General features: G+C 43.1%; 1 protein-coding gene across 1 annotated transcript; it reads right to left on the reverse strand.

Annotated features, from left to right (window-relative positions):
- Window positions 1-1,378: 1,378 nt before the first annotated feature.
- On the reverse strand, window positions 1,379-18,334 carry LOC129825999 (solute carrier family 2, facilitated glucose transporter member 11-like). Its single transcript, XM_055886232.1, has 12 exons — window positions 18,142-18,334; window positions 17,521-17,619; window positions 16,517-16,677; window positions 16,234-16,358; window positions 15,943-16,072; window positions 15,681-15,829; window positions 14,921-15,108; window positions 9,876-9,986; window positions 6,385-6,486; window positions 5,634-5,709; window positions 5,374-5,501; window positions 1,379-4,956 (listed from the first exon to the last, which is right to left on the reverse strand). Exons 1-12 carry the CDS (start codon window positions 18,208-18,210, stop codon window positions 4,759-4,761), a joined length of 1,536 nt encoding a protein of 511 aa, XP_055742207.1. The 5' UTR covers window positions 18,211-18,334; the 3' UTR covers window positions 1,379-4,758.
- Between the last annotated feature and the right edge of the window lie 554 nt (window positions 18,335-18,888).

An 18,888-nucleotide genomic window follows, 5' to 3' on the forward strand; every position in this document is an offset into this window, starting at 1 on the left:
AGCAGCGTTGCAGTTCTTGACACAAACCGGTGCACCTGGCACCTACTACCATACCTCAAAGGCACTTAAATATTTTGTCTTGCCCATTCACCCTCTGAATGGCACACATACATAATCCATGTCTCAATTGTCTCAAGGCTTAAAATTCTTCTTTATCCTGTCTCCTCCCTTTCATCTACACTGATTGAAGTGGATTTAAAAAGTGACATCAATAAGGGATCATAGCTTTCACCTGGATTCACCTGGTCAGTCTATCTATGTCATGAAAAGAGCAGGTGTCCTTGTTTTGTAAACTCTGTGTAGTCTACACAGTAGCTTTCAACATACCAGTATGTGTAAACTTTCCAAATAAATTATTGTATAAATAATCCAATATACAATAAAATACGTCAAATTATATATTTTTCAAAGGTGGTTGCAGTGCTGTTCAAAAACAGTAGTGCTGTACTAGACTGCAAAACAATTGATATTCCCAATTTAGTGTGTCTTTGCAGGGGTGTCTTGTTTTGAAAAGAAACAACCGCGATCGTGTTACCAGCATAATATTCTGTTGCTAGGAGAACGGTAATCTGTAGGCTACATAGTCACCAACGGAGTCAAAACAAAAGTCGTGCAGGGCGTGATCAATGGATGGTCGAGCGGCAGATTTCCCATAATCTTTTTCGATTTTAGCTGAGGGTTTAAGAATTTTTTTCTGGTATAAAAGAACGCTTAAAATCTATTTTGTGAGTACATGTTTGTAGTTCATGCTCGTTTTTTTAAAGTTTACATTATGGCTGTAAAAACAACAACATTCTTAAAGTTATACACCGTTAGTTAAAATGGTATATTTACTTTAACCTAGATAATGAATTTACGCGATAACGTCATGCAAATATTACAAAGGCGTGATTACTAAACTTCTAAATGAGAACAAAGTTTTTCCAGCAACGACCCAGGGGAGAGTTTCCGGGCACATGCAGAAAGTACCCTGCCAACTAGAAGTCATTCAGCTTGTGCTTTACCATATTTAGCTTCTTTTTTTTTTTTTATAAAAAAAAAACGTATAGTTCTTCTTTTTTTTTTATTCCTTTTTTAAAATGTTTTATTAACAACAAATCAATACAGAAAGTACATAAGGGAACACAAGTATATATAGATTATATATAATGGACAATCGAGCTAGGGGGTACAATATCACATTACAATTACACAAGGACCTTAAGGGACATACATACACTTACAATTCTAACAGCTTTTTTGTTAGTAGAGTATTTAACTGTCTTAAAATATAGTTCAATTTCTTTTTGTAGGGTAGGAAAATGTGTTTTTTTGTTAGTAAATTTACATTTGTGTATATGAAATTTGGCCAAAAGAATAATGAAATGAATTACATAAAAATGTTTCAGCTTATTTTTATCGTATGTAAAGAATCCAAGCAGTACATCTCTCCACAATAGTGTAAAATCTTCATAAATGTGTTCAATTATAAATCTACTGATGTCTTGCCACAGTTTTCTCTCATAGTACGAGAGAATCTGGTCGTTGCGGTGGTGGCACAGGGCTTCTCATTTCTCCTGTGTGGGGATTTTCTATTTTTCCCCTTGCTCACCTGTCCATCTCCTCATTTGATTTCCATGCTGTCACTGTCACTTGGCAACTCAAGCTTAACATTGTTGTCATCTATCGCCCAGCAGAGAGTTCCTCAACGAGCTTGACACCTTAATAAGTACATTTCCTGATGATGGCTCACCGCTCTTCATACTTGGCGACTTCAACCTCCCAACATCTGCTTTCGATTTATTTCCAACTCTTTCTTTCTCCCCTCTTTGCCTCTTTTGACCTCACCCTTTCCCAGTCCCCTCCCATTCACAAGGCAGGCAATACGCTTGATCTCATCTTTACTAGAGGCTGTTCGCCTACTAATCTCACTGCAACCCCCCTCCAAGTCTCTGATCACTACTTAATGTCCTGTTCTGTCTCCCTCTCCTCCAACCTTAGCCACTCAGCCCCCTCCCAGATCGTCATGCGCCCTCGCAATCTCCGCTCTCTCTCCTACTACTCTCTCCTCTTCTATCCTATAATCTCTCCCTTCTGCTAAATCCTTCTCCCTCCTGTCTCCTGATTGTGCCTCTTTGACCATACTCTCCTCCCTTTATGCTTGGCCCTCCCCTCCTGCTGCGTCACTGAGTGACTCATTGCGAGCTTACAGAACAGGGCTGTGGGCAGCTGAGCAAAAATGGAGGAAAATTAAACTTCTGGAGGACCTATCATCCTTTCATTCCCTCTTTTCTACCTTCTCTTCCTCTGTACCAGCTGCTAAAGCCACTTTCTATCACTCTAAATTTCAAGCATTTGCCTCTAACACTAGGAAACTACTTTCCACCTTCTCCTCCCTCCTTAATCCTCCACCCCTCCCGCTTCTTCCTCCCTCTCCACGGACGACTTTGTTAACCACTTTGAAAAGAAGGTTGACGACATCCGCTCCTCATTTACTCAGCCTATTGAGTCCAATGGTCCCACACATATAGAGCTACCCTACACCTTGAACGCTTTCTTCCCTCCCTAGACCGCTCAAAAAACTGCCTGCTTGACCCCATCCCATCCTCCCTTCTCCAGACCATCTCTGGAGACCTTTTCCCATTCCTCACTTCCCTGATCAACTCATCCCTGACCACTGGTTGTATCCCCTTTGACTTCAAAATGACTTGAGTCGCTCCCCTCCTCAAGAAACCAACACTCAGCTCCTCTGACATCAAAAACTACAGATCAGTATCCCTTCTATCTTTTCTTTTTACGAAACACTTGAGTGTGCTGTCTCTGACCAACTCTCACTATCTATCTCAGAACGATCTTCTTGACCCTAACCAGTCAGGCTTCAAGATGAGTCATTCAACCGAGACTGCTCTTCTCTGTGTCACGGAGGCTCTCCTCACTGCCAAAGTTGACTCTCTCCTCTGTTCTCATCCTCCTAGGTCTATCTGCTGCCTTCGATACGTGAACCATCAGATCCTCCTCTACCCCCTCTCAGGTCTGGGTGTCTCAGGCTCTGCACACTCTTGAATTGCATCCTACCCGAAAGGCGGCTCCAAACGGGTGACGTGGAGAGGATATGTGTCTGCACCACATACTCTCACTACTGGTGTCCAAAGGGCTCGGTTCTAGGCCCTCTCCTTTTCACACTATACACTAAGTTACTCGGCTCTGTCATATCCTCAAATAGTCTCTCTATCATTGCTATGCGGATGACACTGAGCTACTACTCTCCTTCTCATGACACCCAAGTGCCGACACGCATTTCTGCATGCCTGGCCGATATCTCAGCTTGAATGTTGGCCCACCACCTCAAGCTCAACAAGACAGAGCTGCTCTTCCTCCCGGGGATGGCCTGCCCGCTCCAAGTCCTCTCCATCACGGTTGACAACTCCACGGTGTCCCCCTCCAAGAGTGCAAAGAACCTTGGCGGGACCCTGGACAACACCCTTTCGTTCTCTGCAAACATCAAAGCAGTGACTCGCTCCTGTAGATTCATGCTCTATAACGGCCGTAGAGTACGACCCCACTTCACACAGGAAGTGGCGCAGGTCCTAATCCAGGCACTTATCATCTCCCGTCTGGACTACTGCTACTCGCTGTTGGCTGGGCTCCCCGCTTGTGCCATCAAACCCCTGCAACTTATCCAGACTGCTGCAGCCTGCCTGATGTTCAACCTTCCCAAGTTCTTCCATGTCACACTGCTCCTCCGCACACTCCACTGGCTTCCAGTCGAAGCTCCCACTACAAGACCATGGTACTTGCCTACGGAGCAGCAAAATGAATTGTCCCTCCCTACCTTCAGGCTATGCTCAAACCCTACACCCCAATCCGAGCACTCCGTTCTGCCACCTCTGGTCTCTTGGCCCTCCCACACTACAGGAAGGCAGCTCCTGCTCAGCCCAGTCCAAGGTCATCTCTGTCCTGGCACCCCAAAGGTGGAACCAGCTTCCCCCTGAAGCTAGGACAGCAAAGTCTCTGTCCATCTTTAGAAAACATCTAAAACCCTACCTCTTCAAAGAATATCTTAAATAATCCTACAGCACCGACCCTCTCACCCCGACACCCCCCCCCAAAAACAGCCTTTTGTGAACAAATACTCACACTTGACTTTTTCCCCCTTACTAGCTCTGACTTTGCTGATAGCTACTTTATTGAGGTAAATACACTAACTGTAAGTCGCTCTGAACAAGAGCGTACGCTAAATGAATAAAATGTCAAATGTAAATCTCATGCATATATAAATCATTGATCTGGACTTATCAGCAACATTAAAGGGATACTTAAGGATTTTGGCTTTGAGACCCTTTATCTTCTTCCCCAGAGTCAGATTAGAAGAATGTCTGGATTAGCATAATGTCTGGAAGTCCATGGTATCCCATAGACTTTAAGTCATTGCGCTAACGTTATTTAGCAATTACGCTAGCACTAGTTAGCAATTTCCGTTAAACTGCACACGGACACATAAAAATGGTATCTCCGAGTTCATCTGACACTGGGGAAGTAGATAAACGGCCTCGTTGCCAACATCCCAGAGTATCCCTTTAACAGTACCTAGTTCATTTAGTTGTTTCCTGTGTCCCAATTACTATAATTTCTACACTTCACAATCCCTGACAAAGAACACACATTCTGGAACTTTGTATCAATATGACAATGAGATATTCATAGCACTGACAGTTGTTGAATAATACGTAATGTGGTACAGGTTTGACAAGTCCTTTCAGAAAACACTGGAGCTGTGTTTCACAGAGGGGTTGACAACAATGTTGTCCTTGGGCCGTCATCTGCTTTTGAAGCCTTCCTCTTGTCTCCGGACTGGAACTCGGTATGGATCTCCAGGAAAGTTTTGTTTTTGGTCTCAGGGACTACCAGGAATATGTATACAGCCACCAAGACAGAAATCACCAAGAACACCAGGAAACAGTACTGCTGCAACTTAGTCTGTGGAGGTAAAAGAGCAGACCAAACCCATCTAGAACCAGCTCTCAAAACAGCCATCTCTCCTAATTTTATATCAATCGGCAGTACGGATCAAACTATTCTAGTATTGAATAACCTACTGTTACACAATTTTTTATATCTTTTTATTTAACCTTTATTTAACTAGGAAAGTCAGTTAAGAACAAATTCTTATTTACAATGACGGCCTACCCTGGCCATACCCGGATGACGCTGGGCCAATTGTGCACCGCCCTATGGGACTCCTAATCATGGCCGGATGTGATACAGCCTGGATTCGAACCAGGAACTGTCGTGACGCCTCTTGCACTGAGATGCAGTGCCTTAGACCGCTGCGACACTAACCATACTCCTTAATTTAAAGGTTAAGTACCACGGTTGCAAACACTTGGAACCTACCACAATAAATGGAAACACCATGCCAATGACGAAGAAGCTGAGCCAGTTCACGGACCCTCCAATCATGTACGCAGCAGGCCGACTGGTTTGGGTGAATAACTCAGTGGTCAAGATGTTTGTCACCCCACCTCCAAAGGACAAAGCGAAGGCATAGTGTTAGTTTTAAATACATTTATAATCAGATAATAATATTGTTGCCAGATCACACAAAGTTTGGCAATACTGGCATAAACGAGCGATAAGTAAGTTCTGTCGGTTACCTGGTCCCAAGCCAAAGCTGAGTATGAAAGCAAAGATGCATCCCATGCTAAGATATGGCATCCATAGGCCTGCTCCCTGCGTTCAACGAAAGAAGACAACAATTCGGTCACAGAAAACTAGTGTTCTCAAAGTGGCCAGCCAAGCAACATTAAAGGTCCAGTGCAGACATTTTTATCTCAATATCAAATAATTATGGGTAACAATTAAGTACCTTCCTGTGATTGTTTTCAATTAAAATTGTCAAAAATAAACAAAAATAGCTTCTTAGCAAAGCGCAATTTCTAAAGCAATAATTGTGCTAGGACTGTCTGAGAGTGTGGAGGGGAAAACTGAAAACTATCTGTTATTGGCAGAGAGGTTTTGAACTTTCTTTTTTATTGGTCTCTTAACTAATGTACTGCCTGGTGATGTGACCAGGCAGGCCTAAACTCCATTCCACCAAAACAGCCTAAAATTTCAGGCTGTCTTTTCAAACAACTCTTACACCAAAAGGGCATTATCCTAATTTTGTAAATGTCACAGTATTATTCCAACCTCATAGTGTGGAAATATATATATAAAACACAGGAAAATCACATTTTTGACTGCACTGGGGCTTGTTACCCAGAAATGATTTGATATTGAGATACAAATGGCGACATTGGACCTTTTAAGGGTTGGTTTAACCATCCACAACTTAAGTGCAACACAGGTCTCTTATTCTGATTAATAAGAGACTGAAATGGAATTGTTAGATCAAAGATACTTTACTTGGAAGGTGAGGGTCAGAGTGAAGCAAATGCACCAGAAAGCCATTAGGGTGTACCCTCCGATGATAAGCACTTTTCGTCCCAGAGTTTCGATCAGCATGCCCTGAAAGACACAGCATCTCATATGGCATACCAGCAGAAGTATAAGATCGTGGAGAAATATAAGATCGAGTTTAAAAAAAACTACAGATGTAGGATATTAATTTGATTAACCTGTTGCAAGAGAATTTTCCTTTAATGCAGGACATTTAAAACTTGCAGTGTATTTGAGGGTTAAAAAGGCTTCTGAAGTTTGTAATTTCGACTTTAACATTTCAGACTTGATATTCCCTTACGAAAAATGTATCAACTCCTACAAAAATGTCCATTAATTATAAATCCACATAATTCACATTTCCTGTTGCTGCAGGATTAAGATCCTACAGCTGTAGTCAACACATCTTAAATATGTTAATCCACTCGATGAATAGTAACGTAAATCATAGCATAGCATTCAATGAGAACAGTACTGTCATACCAGCATAACATGATGAAATTAGCAATCAGTCATTAAAGAGGATTCTAAAAGACTCACAAATCCATGCAAAGAGGCATTGAATACTTAGAAATATACAGTACCAGTCAAAAGTTGACACACCTACTCATTCCAGGGTTCTTCTTTATTCTACATTGTATAATAGTAGTGAAGACATCAAAACTATGAAATAACACATATGGAATCATGTAATAACCAAAAACAAGTGTTAAACACATCTAAATATATTTTATATTGGAAATTCTTCAAAGTAGCCACCCTTTGCTTTGATGACAGCTTTGCACACTTGGCATTCTCTCAATCAGCTTCATGAGGTAGTGTAACGAGTGCACTGAGTCGCGAAGCAATTACAGGGAGTGAATATTTAATAAATGGAACATAATACAAAACAAGAAACACGAACAGCACACAGACATGAAACTGAAATAATAATACCTGGGGAAGGAACCAAAGGGAGTGACATAAATAGGGAAGGTAATCAAGGAGGTGATGGAGTCCAGGTGAGTCTGATGACACACGTAATGATGGTGACAGGTGTGCACTATCATGAGCAGCCTGGTAGCCTATAGCACCGGAGAGGGAGTATATGTGACAGTACCCCTTCCCTGGCGCGCGGCTCCAGCCGCAGGACGCCGACCAAAGGGACGTTCCCGGGGACCAGGAGAGGACCTGTCAAATCTGCTGAGGCGCGGGAACCTGTCGAACCGGGTGAGGCACGGGAGCCTGGCGACCTAGAGCACTGGAGAGGGAGTATACGTGACAGTACCCCCTCCCTGGTGCGTGGCTCCAGCCGTAGGACGCTGACCAAGGGGACGATCCCAGGAGTCAGGAGCGTACCGGTCGCTCCGCTGAGGTGCGGAAACCTGACGAGCCGGCCGAGGCATGAGAGCCCGACAAGACGGCCGAGGCGTGGGAGCCCGACGAGCCGGCCGGGGCGTGGGAGCCCGACGAGCCGGCCGGGGCGTGGGAGCCCGACGAGCCGGCCGAGGCGTGGGAGCCCGACGAGCCGGCCGAGGCGTGGGAGCCCGACGAGCCGGCCGAGGCGTGGGAGCCCGACGAGCCGGCCGAGGCGTGGGAGCCCGACGAGCCGGCCGAGGCGTGGGAGCCCGACGAGCCGGCCGAGGCGTGGGAGCCCGACGAGCCGGTCGAGGCGTGGGAGCCCGACGAGCCGGCCGAGGAGTGGGAGCCCGACGAGCCGGCCGAGGCGTGGGAGCCCGACGAGCCGGCCGAGGCGTGGGAGCCCGACGAGCCGGCTGAGGACACCCAGACTCGACATCCCTTCCAACACAAAAAAAAATAAAAAACACTCCGAGATGCTTCCCTTAGGTGAGGTGATATTCTGTAACAAGTGCGCTGGGTGTCGGGAAGCAAGTACAGGGAGTGAATATTTAATAAATAAACGGAACATAATACAAAACAAGAAACACGAACAGCACACAGACATGAAACTGAAATAATAACACCTGGGGAAGGAACCAAAGGGAGTGACATAAATAGGGAAGGTTATCAGGGAGGTGATGGAGTCCAGGTGAGTCTGATGATGCGCTGGTGCGTGTAATGATGGTGACAGGTGTGCACCAACATGAGCAGCCTGGTGACCTAGAGCGTGAGTGACAGTATATGTGACAAGTAGTCACCTGGAATGCATTTAAATTAACAGGTGTGCCTTGTTAAAAGTTCATTAAGTAATGCGTTTGAGCCAATCAGTTGTGTTGTGACAAGGTAGAGGTGTTATACAGAAGATATCCCTATTTGGTAACAGAACCAAGTCCATATTATAGCAAGAACAGCTCAAATAAGCAAATAGAAACAACAGTCCATCATTACTTTAAGACATGAAGGTCAGTCAATCTGAAAAATGTCAAATCCTTTGAAAGTTTCTTCAAGTGCAGTCGCAAAAACCATCAAGCACTATGATGAAACTGGCTCTCATGAGGACCACCACAGGAAAGGAAGACCCAGAGGATAAGTTCAGTAGAATTACCAGCCTCAGAAATTGCAGCCCAAATAAATGCTTCACAGAGTTCAAGTAACATACACATCTCAATATCAACTGTTCAGTGGAGACTGCGTGAATCAGGCCTTCATGGTTGACTGGCTGCAAAGAAACGACTACTAAAGGACACCAATAAAAAGAAGAGACTTGCTCGGGCCAAGAAACGAGCAATGGACATTAGACCGGTGGAAATCTGTCCTTTGGTCTGATGAGTCCAAATTTGAGATTTTTGGTTCCAACTGCCGTGTCTTTGTGAGATGCAAAGTAGGTGAACGGATGATCTCCGCATGTGTGCTTCCACCATGAAGCATGGAGGAGGAGGTGTGATGGTGTGGAGGTGCTTTTCTGGTGACACTGTCTGTGATTTATTTAGAATTCAAGGCACACAAAACCTGCAAGGCTACCACAGCATTTTGCAGCGATACGCCATCCAATCTGGTTTGTGCTTAGTGGGACTATCATTTGTTTTTCAACAGGACAATGACGCAACACACCTCCAGCCTGTATAGGGTTTATTTGACCAAGAAGAAGAGTGATGGAGTGCCGCATCAGATGACCTGGCCTCCACAATCACCCGACCTCAACCCAATTGAGATGGTTTGGGATGAGTTGGACCGCAGAGTGAATGAAAAGCAGCCAACAAGTGCTCAGCATATGTGGGAACTCCTTCAAGACTGTTGGAAAAGCATTCCAAGTGAATACCTCATCAAGCTGGTTGAGAGAATGCAAAGAGTGTGCAAAGCTGTCATCAAGCCAAAAGGTGGCTACTTTGAAGAATCTAAAATCCAAAATATAAACACTTTCTTTGGTTACTACATGATTCCATATGTGTTATTTCATCGTGTTGATGTCTTCACCATTATAATACAATGTAGAAAATAGTAAAAATAAAGAAAAACTATGAAAAACTACCTACTGTTGAATGGTACTGTATGTACTATGACCAATAGTTGACACTCACACAGGTAAGGGCAGTGAGGCATTCACAGGCTCCTGTGCCCACAGTTACGTAGGGTATGTTGACATCTGGAATTCCGGCCTGCTCAAACACATAATCTGTATAGAAATATATCTGCAAGAGAGAGTGATAGAAAACAAATAAAACACCGGTCCTTCACACTATACCCTATAGTGTATACCAGGGATGGACAACTTAGATGAGGGTGAACTCAAATCTGAACTCATCATGCAGTCAGAGCGAGCCCTAGCCTTTTGGGGCCCTAAGTAAAATTTTGTTGGGGGGGTTGATCTCAGCGATCACTGCCTAATTGCCTGCGTCCGTAATGAGTCTGCGGTCATGCGACCACCCGTCATCACTGTCAAACGCTCTCTAAAACACTTCAGCGAGCAGGACTTTCTAATCGACCTGGCCCGGGTATCCTGGAAGGATATAGACCTCATTCTGTCAGTAGAGGATGCCTGGTTAATATTTAAAAGTGCTTTCCTCACCATCTTAATGCCCCATTCAAAAAATGTAGAACCAGGAACAGATATAGCTCTTGGATCACTCCAGACCTGACTGCCCTTGACCAGCACAAAAACATCCTGTGGCGTACTGCATCAGCATCGAATAGCCCCCGCGATATGCAACTTTTCTGGGAAGTTAGGAACCAATATACACAGGCAGTTAGGAAAGCAAAGGCTAGCTTTATCAAACAGAAATTTGCATCCTGTAGCACTAACTCCAAAAAGTTATGGGACACTTTAAAGTCCATGGAGAATAAGAGCACCTCCTCTCAGCTGCCCACTGCACTGAGGCTAGGAAACACTGTCACCACAGATAAATCCGCGATAATTGAGAATTTCAATAAGCATTTTTCCACGGCTGGCCATGCTTTCCACCTGGCTACCCCTACCCCGGTCAACAGCCCTGCACCCCTCACTGCAACTTGCCCAAGCCTCCCCCATTTCTCGTTCACCCAAATCCAGATAGCTGATGTTCTGAAAGAGCTGCAAAATCTGGACCCCTACAAATCAGGAGGGCTAGACAATCTGGACCCTCTCTTCCTAAAATTATCAGCCGAAATTGTTGCAACCCCTATTACTAGCTTGTTCAACCTCTCTTTCGTATCTTCTGAGATCCCCAAAGATTGGAAAGCTGCCGCGGTCATCCCCCTCCTCAAAGGGGGAGAAACTCTCGACCCAAACTGCTACAGACCTATATCTATCCTACCCTGCCTTTCTAAGGTCTTCGAAAGCAGACAGATCACCGACCATTTCGATTCCCACCGTACCTTCTCCGCTATGCAATCTGGTTTCCAAGCTGGTCATGGGTGCACCTCAGCCACGCTCAAGGTCCTAAACGATATCATAACCGCCATCGATAAGAGACAATACTGTGCAGCTGTATTCATCGACCTGGCCAAGGCTTTCGACTCTGTCAATCACCACATTCTTATCGGCAGACTCAACAGTCTTGGTTTCTCAAATGACTGCCTCGCCTGGTTCACCAACTACTTCTCTGACAGAGAAATCGGAGGGCCTGTTGTCCAGACCTCTGGCAGTCTCTATGGGGGTGCCACAGGGTTCAATTCTCGGGCCAACTCTTTTCTCTGTATACATCAATGATGTCGCTCTTGCTGCTGGTGATTCTCTGATCCACCTCTACGCAGACGACACCATTCTGTATACTTCTGGCGCTAATTTGGACACTGTGCTAACTAACCTCCAGACGAGCTTCAATGCCATACAACTCTCCTTCCGTGGCCTCCAACTGCTCTTAAATGCAAGCAAAACTAAATGCATGCTCTTCAACCGATCGCTGCCCACACCTACCCACCCATACAGCATCACTACTCTGGACGGTTCTGACTTAGAATACGTGAACAACTACAAATACCTAGATGTCTGGTTAGACTGCAAACTCTCCTTCCAGACTCACATTAAGCATATCCAATCCAAAATTAAATCTAGAATCGGCGCCCTATTTCGCAACAAAGCATCCTTCACTCATGCTGCCAAACATACCCTAGTAAAACTGACTATCCTACCGATCCTTGACTTTGGCGATGTCATTTACAAAATAGCCTCCAACACTCTACTCTGTAAATTGGATGCAGTCTATCACAGTGCCATCCGTTTTGTCACCAAAGCCCCATATACTACCCACCACTGCGACCTGTATGCTCTCGTTTGCTGGCCCGTGCGTCATATCAGTCGCAAAACCCACTCACTCCAGGTCATCTATAAGTCGTGGCTAGGTAAAGCCCCATCTTATCTCAGCTCACTGGTCACCATAGCAGCACCCACCCGCAGCACGTGCTCCAGCAGGTATAATTCCCTGGTCATCCCCAAAGACAACACCTCCTCTGGCCGCCTTTCCTTCCAGTTCTCTGCTGCCAATGACTGGAACAAACTGCAAAAATCACTGAAGCTAGAGACATATCTCCCTCTCTAGCTTTTAAGCACCAGCTGTCAGAGCAGCTCACAGATCACTGCACCTGTACATAGCCAATCTGTAAATAGCCAATTCCAACTACCTCATCACCATAGTGGTTCTACACCTGCATTGCTTGCTGTTTGGGGTTTTAGGCTGGGTTTCTGTACAGCACTTTGAGATATCAGCTGATGTAAGAAGGGCTATATAAATAAATTTGATTTGATATTGTTATTTATTTTATTTATTTTGCTCCTTTGCACCCCAGTACCGCTACTTGCACACTCATCTTCTGCACATCTATCACCCCAGTGTTTAATTTGCCATACTGTAATAATTTTGCCACTATGGCCTATTTAATGCCTCACCCCCTTATCCTATCTCATTTGCACACACTGTATATAGACTTTCTCTATTGTATTATTGACTGTACAGTATGTTTGTTTATTCCATGTGTAACTCTGTGTTGTTGTTTGTGTCTCACTGCTTTGCTTTATCTTGGCCAGGTCACAGTTGTAAATGAGAACTTGTTCTCAACTAGCCTACCTGGTTAAATAAAGTTAAATAAAGTTAAAATTAAAACTTTTTTTTTTTAAAGTTGGTTAGGACATATACTTTGTGTATGACACAAGTAATTTTTCCAACAATTGTTTACAAACAGATTATTTCACTTTTTTTCACATCATTCACTGTATCACAATTCCAGTGTGTCAGAAGTTTACATACACTATGTTGACTGTGCCTTTAAACAGCTTGGAAAATTCCAGAAAATTATGTTATGGCTTTAGAAGCTTCTGATAGGCTAATTGACATCATTTGAGTCAATTGGAGGTGTGTGTACTTGTGGATGTATTTCAAGGCCTACCTTCAAATTCAGTACCCCTTTGCTTGACATCATGGGAAAATAAAAATGAATCAGCCAAGACCTCAGAAAACATATTGTAGACCTCCACAAGTCTGGTTCATCCTTGGGAGCAATTTCCAAACATCTGAAGGTACCACGTTCATCTGTACAAACAATAGTACGCAAGTATAAACACCGTACTTTGGTTAGAAAAGTGCAAATCAATCCCAGAACAACAGCAAAGGACCTTGTGAAGATGCTCGGGGAAACCGGTACAAAAGTATCTATATCCACAGTAAAACGAGTCCTACATCAATATATCCTGAATGGCCACTCAGCAAGGAAGAAGCCACTACTCCAAAATGCCAGACTACGGTTTGCAACTGCAGATGGGGACAAAGATTGTACTTTTTGGAAAAATGTCCTCTGGTCTGATGAAACAAAAATAGAACTGTTTGGTCATAATGACTATCGTTATGTTTGGAGGAAAAAGGGGGAGGCCTGCAGCCGAAAAACACCATCCCAACCGTGAAGCACGGGGGTGGCAGCATCATGTTGTGGGGGTGCTTTGCTGCAGGAGGGACTAGTGAACTTCACAAAATAGATGGCATCATGAGGAATGGAAAATGATGTGGATATATTGAAGCAACATCTCAAGACATCAGTCATGAAGTTAAATCTTGCTCGCAAGTGGGTCTTCCAAATGGACAATGACCCCAAGCATACTTCCAAAGTTGTGGCAAAAAGGCTTAAGGACAACAAAGTCAAGGTATTGGAGTGGCCATCACAAAGCCCTGACCTCAATCCTATAAATATTTTGTGGGGAGAACTGAAAAAGCGTCTGCAAGCAAGGAGCCCTACATCCTGACTCAGTTACACCAGCTCTGTCAGGAGGAATGGGCCAAAATTCACCCAACTTATTGTGGAAAGCTTGTGGAAGGCTATCCGAAACGTTTATCCCAAGTTAAAGAATTTTAAAGGCAATGCTACCAAATACTAATTGAGTGTATGTAAACTTCTGACCCACTGGGAATGTGATGAAGGAAATAAAAGCTGAAATAAATAATTCTCTCTGCTGTTATTCTGGCATTTCACATTCTTACAATAAAGTGGTGATCCTAACTGACCTAAAACAGGGAATTTTTACTAGGATTAAATGTCAGGAATTGTGAAAATCTGAGTTTAAATGTATTTGGCTAAGGTGTATGTAAACTTCCAATTTCAACTGTATAGTTTCACAGACATATTGTTGAATTTTTTTCTGGTTTGTGCGAAATCGTTAAGAATAATATAAATCCAGTCTGCACACCACCAAGGTGAATTGGTTTAGTCTTGACACTTGGTTGACAGTGTTGAGGGATGGGTAATGTATTAATACTTGTGTGCCAAATTAACATACATTTGTTTCTATTTGTCTTTGTTACTTCTTTTAGATATTTATGAGTCTTATTTTTGTATATATTTTTATATTTATATAGTTTTAAATGTTATGATTATTTATTTGTGTTGTTCTAATGACAGTTAGTACAGAATCATGCTATTGGGGGGGGGGGGGGGGGGGGGGGCGGAAGGGGGGGTTCGCCCAGGGAGCCATACAAGCTACAACCGCCATACAAGCTAATGTCCTGCAGGTATATGAATTTAACATGAGAGTTCTGTGAATGGAATATTGTACATTTAAACCAACTTCTTCTGATCTCAACTGACTTGAGTTCATACTGATAAACGTTGCAGCCCCGAGGGGACATACGGTCATGTGTGGAAATGTGGTCTGTTGCTAACATACAGCGTTGATGCCGTTGAGCTGCTGGGCGGCGTTGAGCAGGATGATGGTGAGGACTTGCCAGCGGAGGCTGCGGTCCATGAACAGCTGCCAGGGCTTCTTGGGTTTAATGCCAATGGCGCTGACCCTCTCCCTCTCCATGTCCTCCCGCTCGCGATCAAAGTTATCAGTGCCGTGGAGTTGCTTCATCGCTGTCCACAGGAAACACAAGACGCAGCTCACATGGTCTCTCTCCATTTCACGCTTCATTTATTATCCCTCACACTCATAACAGGAATCCACTCATTCACCCAGCCGGCGTAACAAAGCCAAACCAGACAGTCACAGTGGGATACACAGAGGTATTTATTTGATTAGCAAGGATTGTGTGACTAATGAGAGACATTGCCTATTCGCAGTGTAACCTGCTGTTACAGTTTGCACTGCAGTCATGTGCTTGACCCAGTATGTCTCTCAAGGGGAAAGATTTGTATAATTTATGTTTCCCGACCCTTCTGATTTCAGATAAAGGAAGAATCATCCCCCCCTCCAAACTTTCCATCATGTCAAATGAATGTTCAGGTACGGAGTGACACAGGTCGGCTCTCTTTTTTTAGATGAATGATCGTAGGTTACGTTACAATTTAGGTTTGCACACTTTGATCCTGCTTTTTCGCTAAAACAACTGTTTTCTGTCCCAATAGTTTTCAGCGCGATGACTGGTGTCAGTCCTTATGTGAGAGAGCTCGTGGTAGATCTTTTGACATGTGATTGGAAAACATACCTTTTCTACATCCAACGTCATCCCCTCTGTCGATCAACAGGTAGCGAGGGCTCTCTGGGAACCAGGGCAGTATGAGGAGCTGCAGGAACGCTGGGATACAGGTGGTACAGAGCAGGATGGGCCAGTGTTCTTCTTTACCGAGGAGCTCACTGCAGGATCATAGACACTCATTATAGGAACGCACACAAGACGTTATGCGCCGTCTTCATTTCAAAGTACTCTGGAAGTTAGTAGGCAATAGTCCAGGATGATCTACACTTACTTAAGCCCAATCACCTGTCCAGTAAGGATGCCCCCGGTGATGAAAATAGAAGTCCCCATTGCCATGGCACCACGAAGTGCCCTTGGGGCGATTTCCCCCAGATACAGTGGCTGAACGCATATGCCGATACCTGGCAATCAGCATATGATTAGAACAAAGTGTGGCCCATTAACTTACAGACAAGACAGAACCTTGTATAAATATACATTTTTCAACACATCCGGCTTAGAAATAAAGATTGCAAACTGCTGATGTCAACGCTTCACTGGACTAACGCACTGACGTATTTACCCGCATTTACTCCTGTGAAAAATCGTCCAACGATGAGCAGTTCAAATAATCCAGTGGGGTAGCTCAGGCCCATCAACAGAGCAGCCAGTAAGGCAAATGCGTTGTTCATCATTAGTGTCCCCTTCCTTTGACACAGAATAATTGCAGTTCATTAAACTTGTATTGAAAAAAAATGCATGCAGTCTAATGGCTATTGTCAAAATAGTAATAGCTTATGTGTAAAATTGGAGAGTGACACAAATATCCAAATGAGGATTCAAGCCACTATTAACAAAACACACACCTCCCATATCTAATGGCCAGTGTTCCACCTATAGTTGCTCCAATAAATCCTCCTATTGTGAACATGGACACAATGTTGGACCACAGGAGAGTGAGGTAATGCTCTGAAATGTCCTCATCGTAGCGCTCCAGCCAGGTTTGGTTGATGAAATTCTGCACAGACTGGGAAAAAAGCACCCCTAACTCAATACAGCCTTGAAAAGCAGAAGCTCTGCTCACGGCTGAAATGGATTTGTAAATTGCATGACTTAAGAACGTATTATACCTCTGAATGTGTGTGAGGAATGTACCAACACACAGCAGTTGCACAATACAGAAATGACATGGTAGAATTCATCTCTTTTTACTCAAAGGGGTTACATGTCACATGCTCGTAAGTGTTACATTTTTTATGTCATGATTCCCTGGTAATGTGCCCTAAGATTTACATGGAGCCTCCAGGGCTGCGTGTGACTGCTTAGACTGACTGTTTTCTGAACACACAGACATGGTTCAATAAGGACAGAATACAAATGATTATCCAATGTCAGTATCATCTTTTCATTAAATCAATAACACCAAATAAAATTCTATTTAGCCATCTTAAGTATATTAAACTTAAGGGAGCAATCTGCGGTTGAAACAATGACAAAATGTAATCCCCTCCACTGTTTCAGTAAAAAGCTGAGGGAGGGGTTTGGATAAATGTAACCAAGCTCAAATTCATAGACAGAGCTATTGATGCAATGGCTGACCATCCATGATATACAAATTATAGTTGAAACCATGTTTTAAGGCTATACAGTGTTTACATTTACTTTGTTTACAAACATTGGAATAAAAGAATCTCACATTTTGGGTTGTGATGGAGTACAGCAGTTGAACTAAGGGGCATTTATAAGTTATATTTAAAAGTTATATTCTTAAAGAATAAGTAGGTCCATATCCTTAATTAAGTCCCAATATGGAAGTAGCAACTTCAGATCCCCCCCTTTAAGTAGACACATATTGACAATAATGTCTTACCTTGGTGGGGGCATTGATGATTGAAATATTATAACCATATTGAAAGGTTCCTCCAATGCAAGCTGCACAAACTGCCAGTAGAAGGGATTTGTTCGGACGCTGAAACCAATAATACACATAATTGGTGGTTTAGCATCAGATAATATGTACAGATTCTGTGCTGTACTTTTCAACGTTCAGTATTGAACAGAAAAAGGATAACTCTAACAGGTGTAGCCCAATCATGATCATATTTTACTATTAGATAGCTGTTAGAAGTTCAAATGAGGCACAAATACAATATCAAATATATTTGAGCTAAGGTTACTAATTACAATAGCCAAGTGTAGACAACGAATTAGGCTATAGGTTTCTTTAAATAACGTTAATTTGAGCCCCTGTTTGCAGGTGAAGGACACCAAAAACAGTGGGCTTAGTTAGTTTAAAACAAGATATGTATTATAATACATGTATTTACAATTTATCATTGATTAAATATAACTCATAATTCACACTAATGATAATAATAATAACAACAACACCAATAATAACAATACATGTGTTATTACTGTTGTTATTATTATTACTAATATAGCAATAACACCTCTTCTTCTTCTTTATTATTATTAATATTATGCATACCTTAATTTTCTCTTTTGTTTCTTTGCTGCCTTCAAGCAAAAGTTGATATTCCATATCTCCTTTAGTCATTTTGAGTCCTGTTTTTTGTTTTATCTACGGTATGTACAACTTCAGATTGTATACAGCTTTTTCTGTCTAGCCAAAGGCAAAGTGCAAAAGTTGCTCTCTCCTAAGCTAATGTAGACCACTCATCCTCAAGTGGAGTGCCTTTCGAGGATGTGGTCGGGTTGTGCAGTAAATATAGTGAGGATAATACAATTGATCAGTTGTTCCTTGGATGACCCAGTGTCCCATCGTCTGAGCATAACATTGCATTACAGACTCCTCTCTTTTTTACGAGTGGGAAACTCTGCACTCTTTAGACACAGTAACCATTAAATATGTCATGAAACACATTTCTCTATCACACACCGGTTACAGATAATACATTTTGTGCGGATATCTTCATCAAGCAGTAGGCTATTTTTACCTTTCTCATGATTAAAAGGCCTACCTCTTTCTTTAATTCTGCAGACACTTCATTGCTATCCATTTTGAATTTCGTTCATTGAGCCCAACAAATAAAAAGGCACTATTTCTTCCAAGTAAAGCAACTGCAGCCTACTTCTGGATTAAACCTAGGCTATTTATGGTCTGGTCACACCCATACTAGTTGTAGGTGTGATGATTCCATTGTAGCCTAGGCTGTGTTATTATCACTAGTATGAAGGTGTTTAATGAACTCTTGACAGCATTCCTTTAGGCTAC

The sequence above is a fragment of the Salvelinus fontinalis genome, chromosome 28 (genome assembly GCF_029448725.1).
Source record: "Salvelinus fontinalis isolate EN_2023a chromosome 28, ASM2944872v1, whole genome shotgun sequence".
In the NCBI taxonomy this organism is placed as follows: domain Eukaryota; kingdom Metazoa; phylum Chordata; class Actinopteri; order Salmoniformes; family Salmonidae; genus Salvelinus; species Salvelinus fontinalis.

What these genes read in the sequence shown, in the direction of transcription:
- LOC129825999 (XM_055886232.1), bottom strand. Translation starts at nt 18,210, where the DNA reads ATGACTAAAGGAGATATGGAATATCAACTTTTGCTTGAAGGCAGCAAA. An exon ending in CTGGCCATTAGATATGGGAG is followed by an intron (nt 16,359 to 16,516) that starts GTGTGTGTTTTG and finishes TCTGTGTCAAAG; the next exon opens with GAAGGGGACACTAATGATGA. An exon ending in CTCTGACCCTCACCTTCCAA is followed by an intron (nt 5,710 to 6,384) that starts GTAAAGTATCTT and finishes CGTTGAACGCAG; the next exon opens with GGAGCAGGCCTATGGATGCC.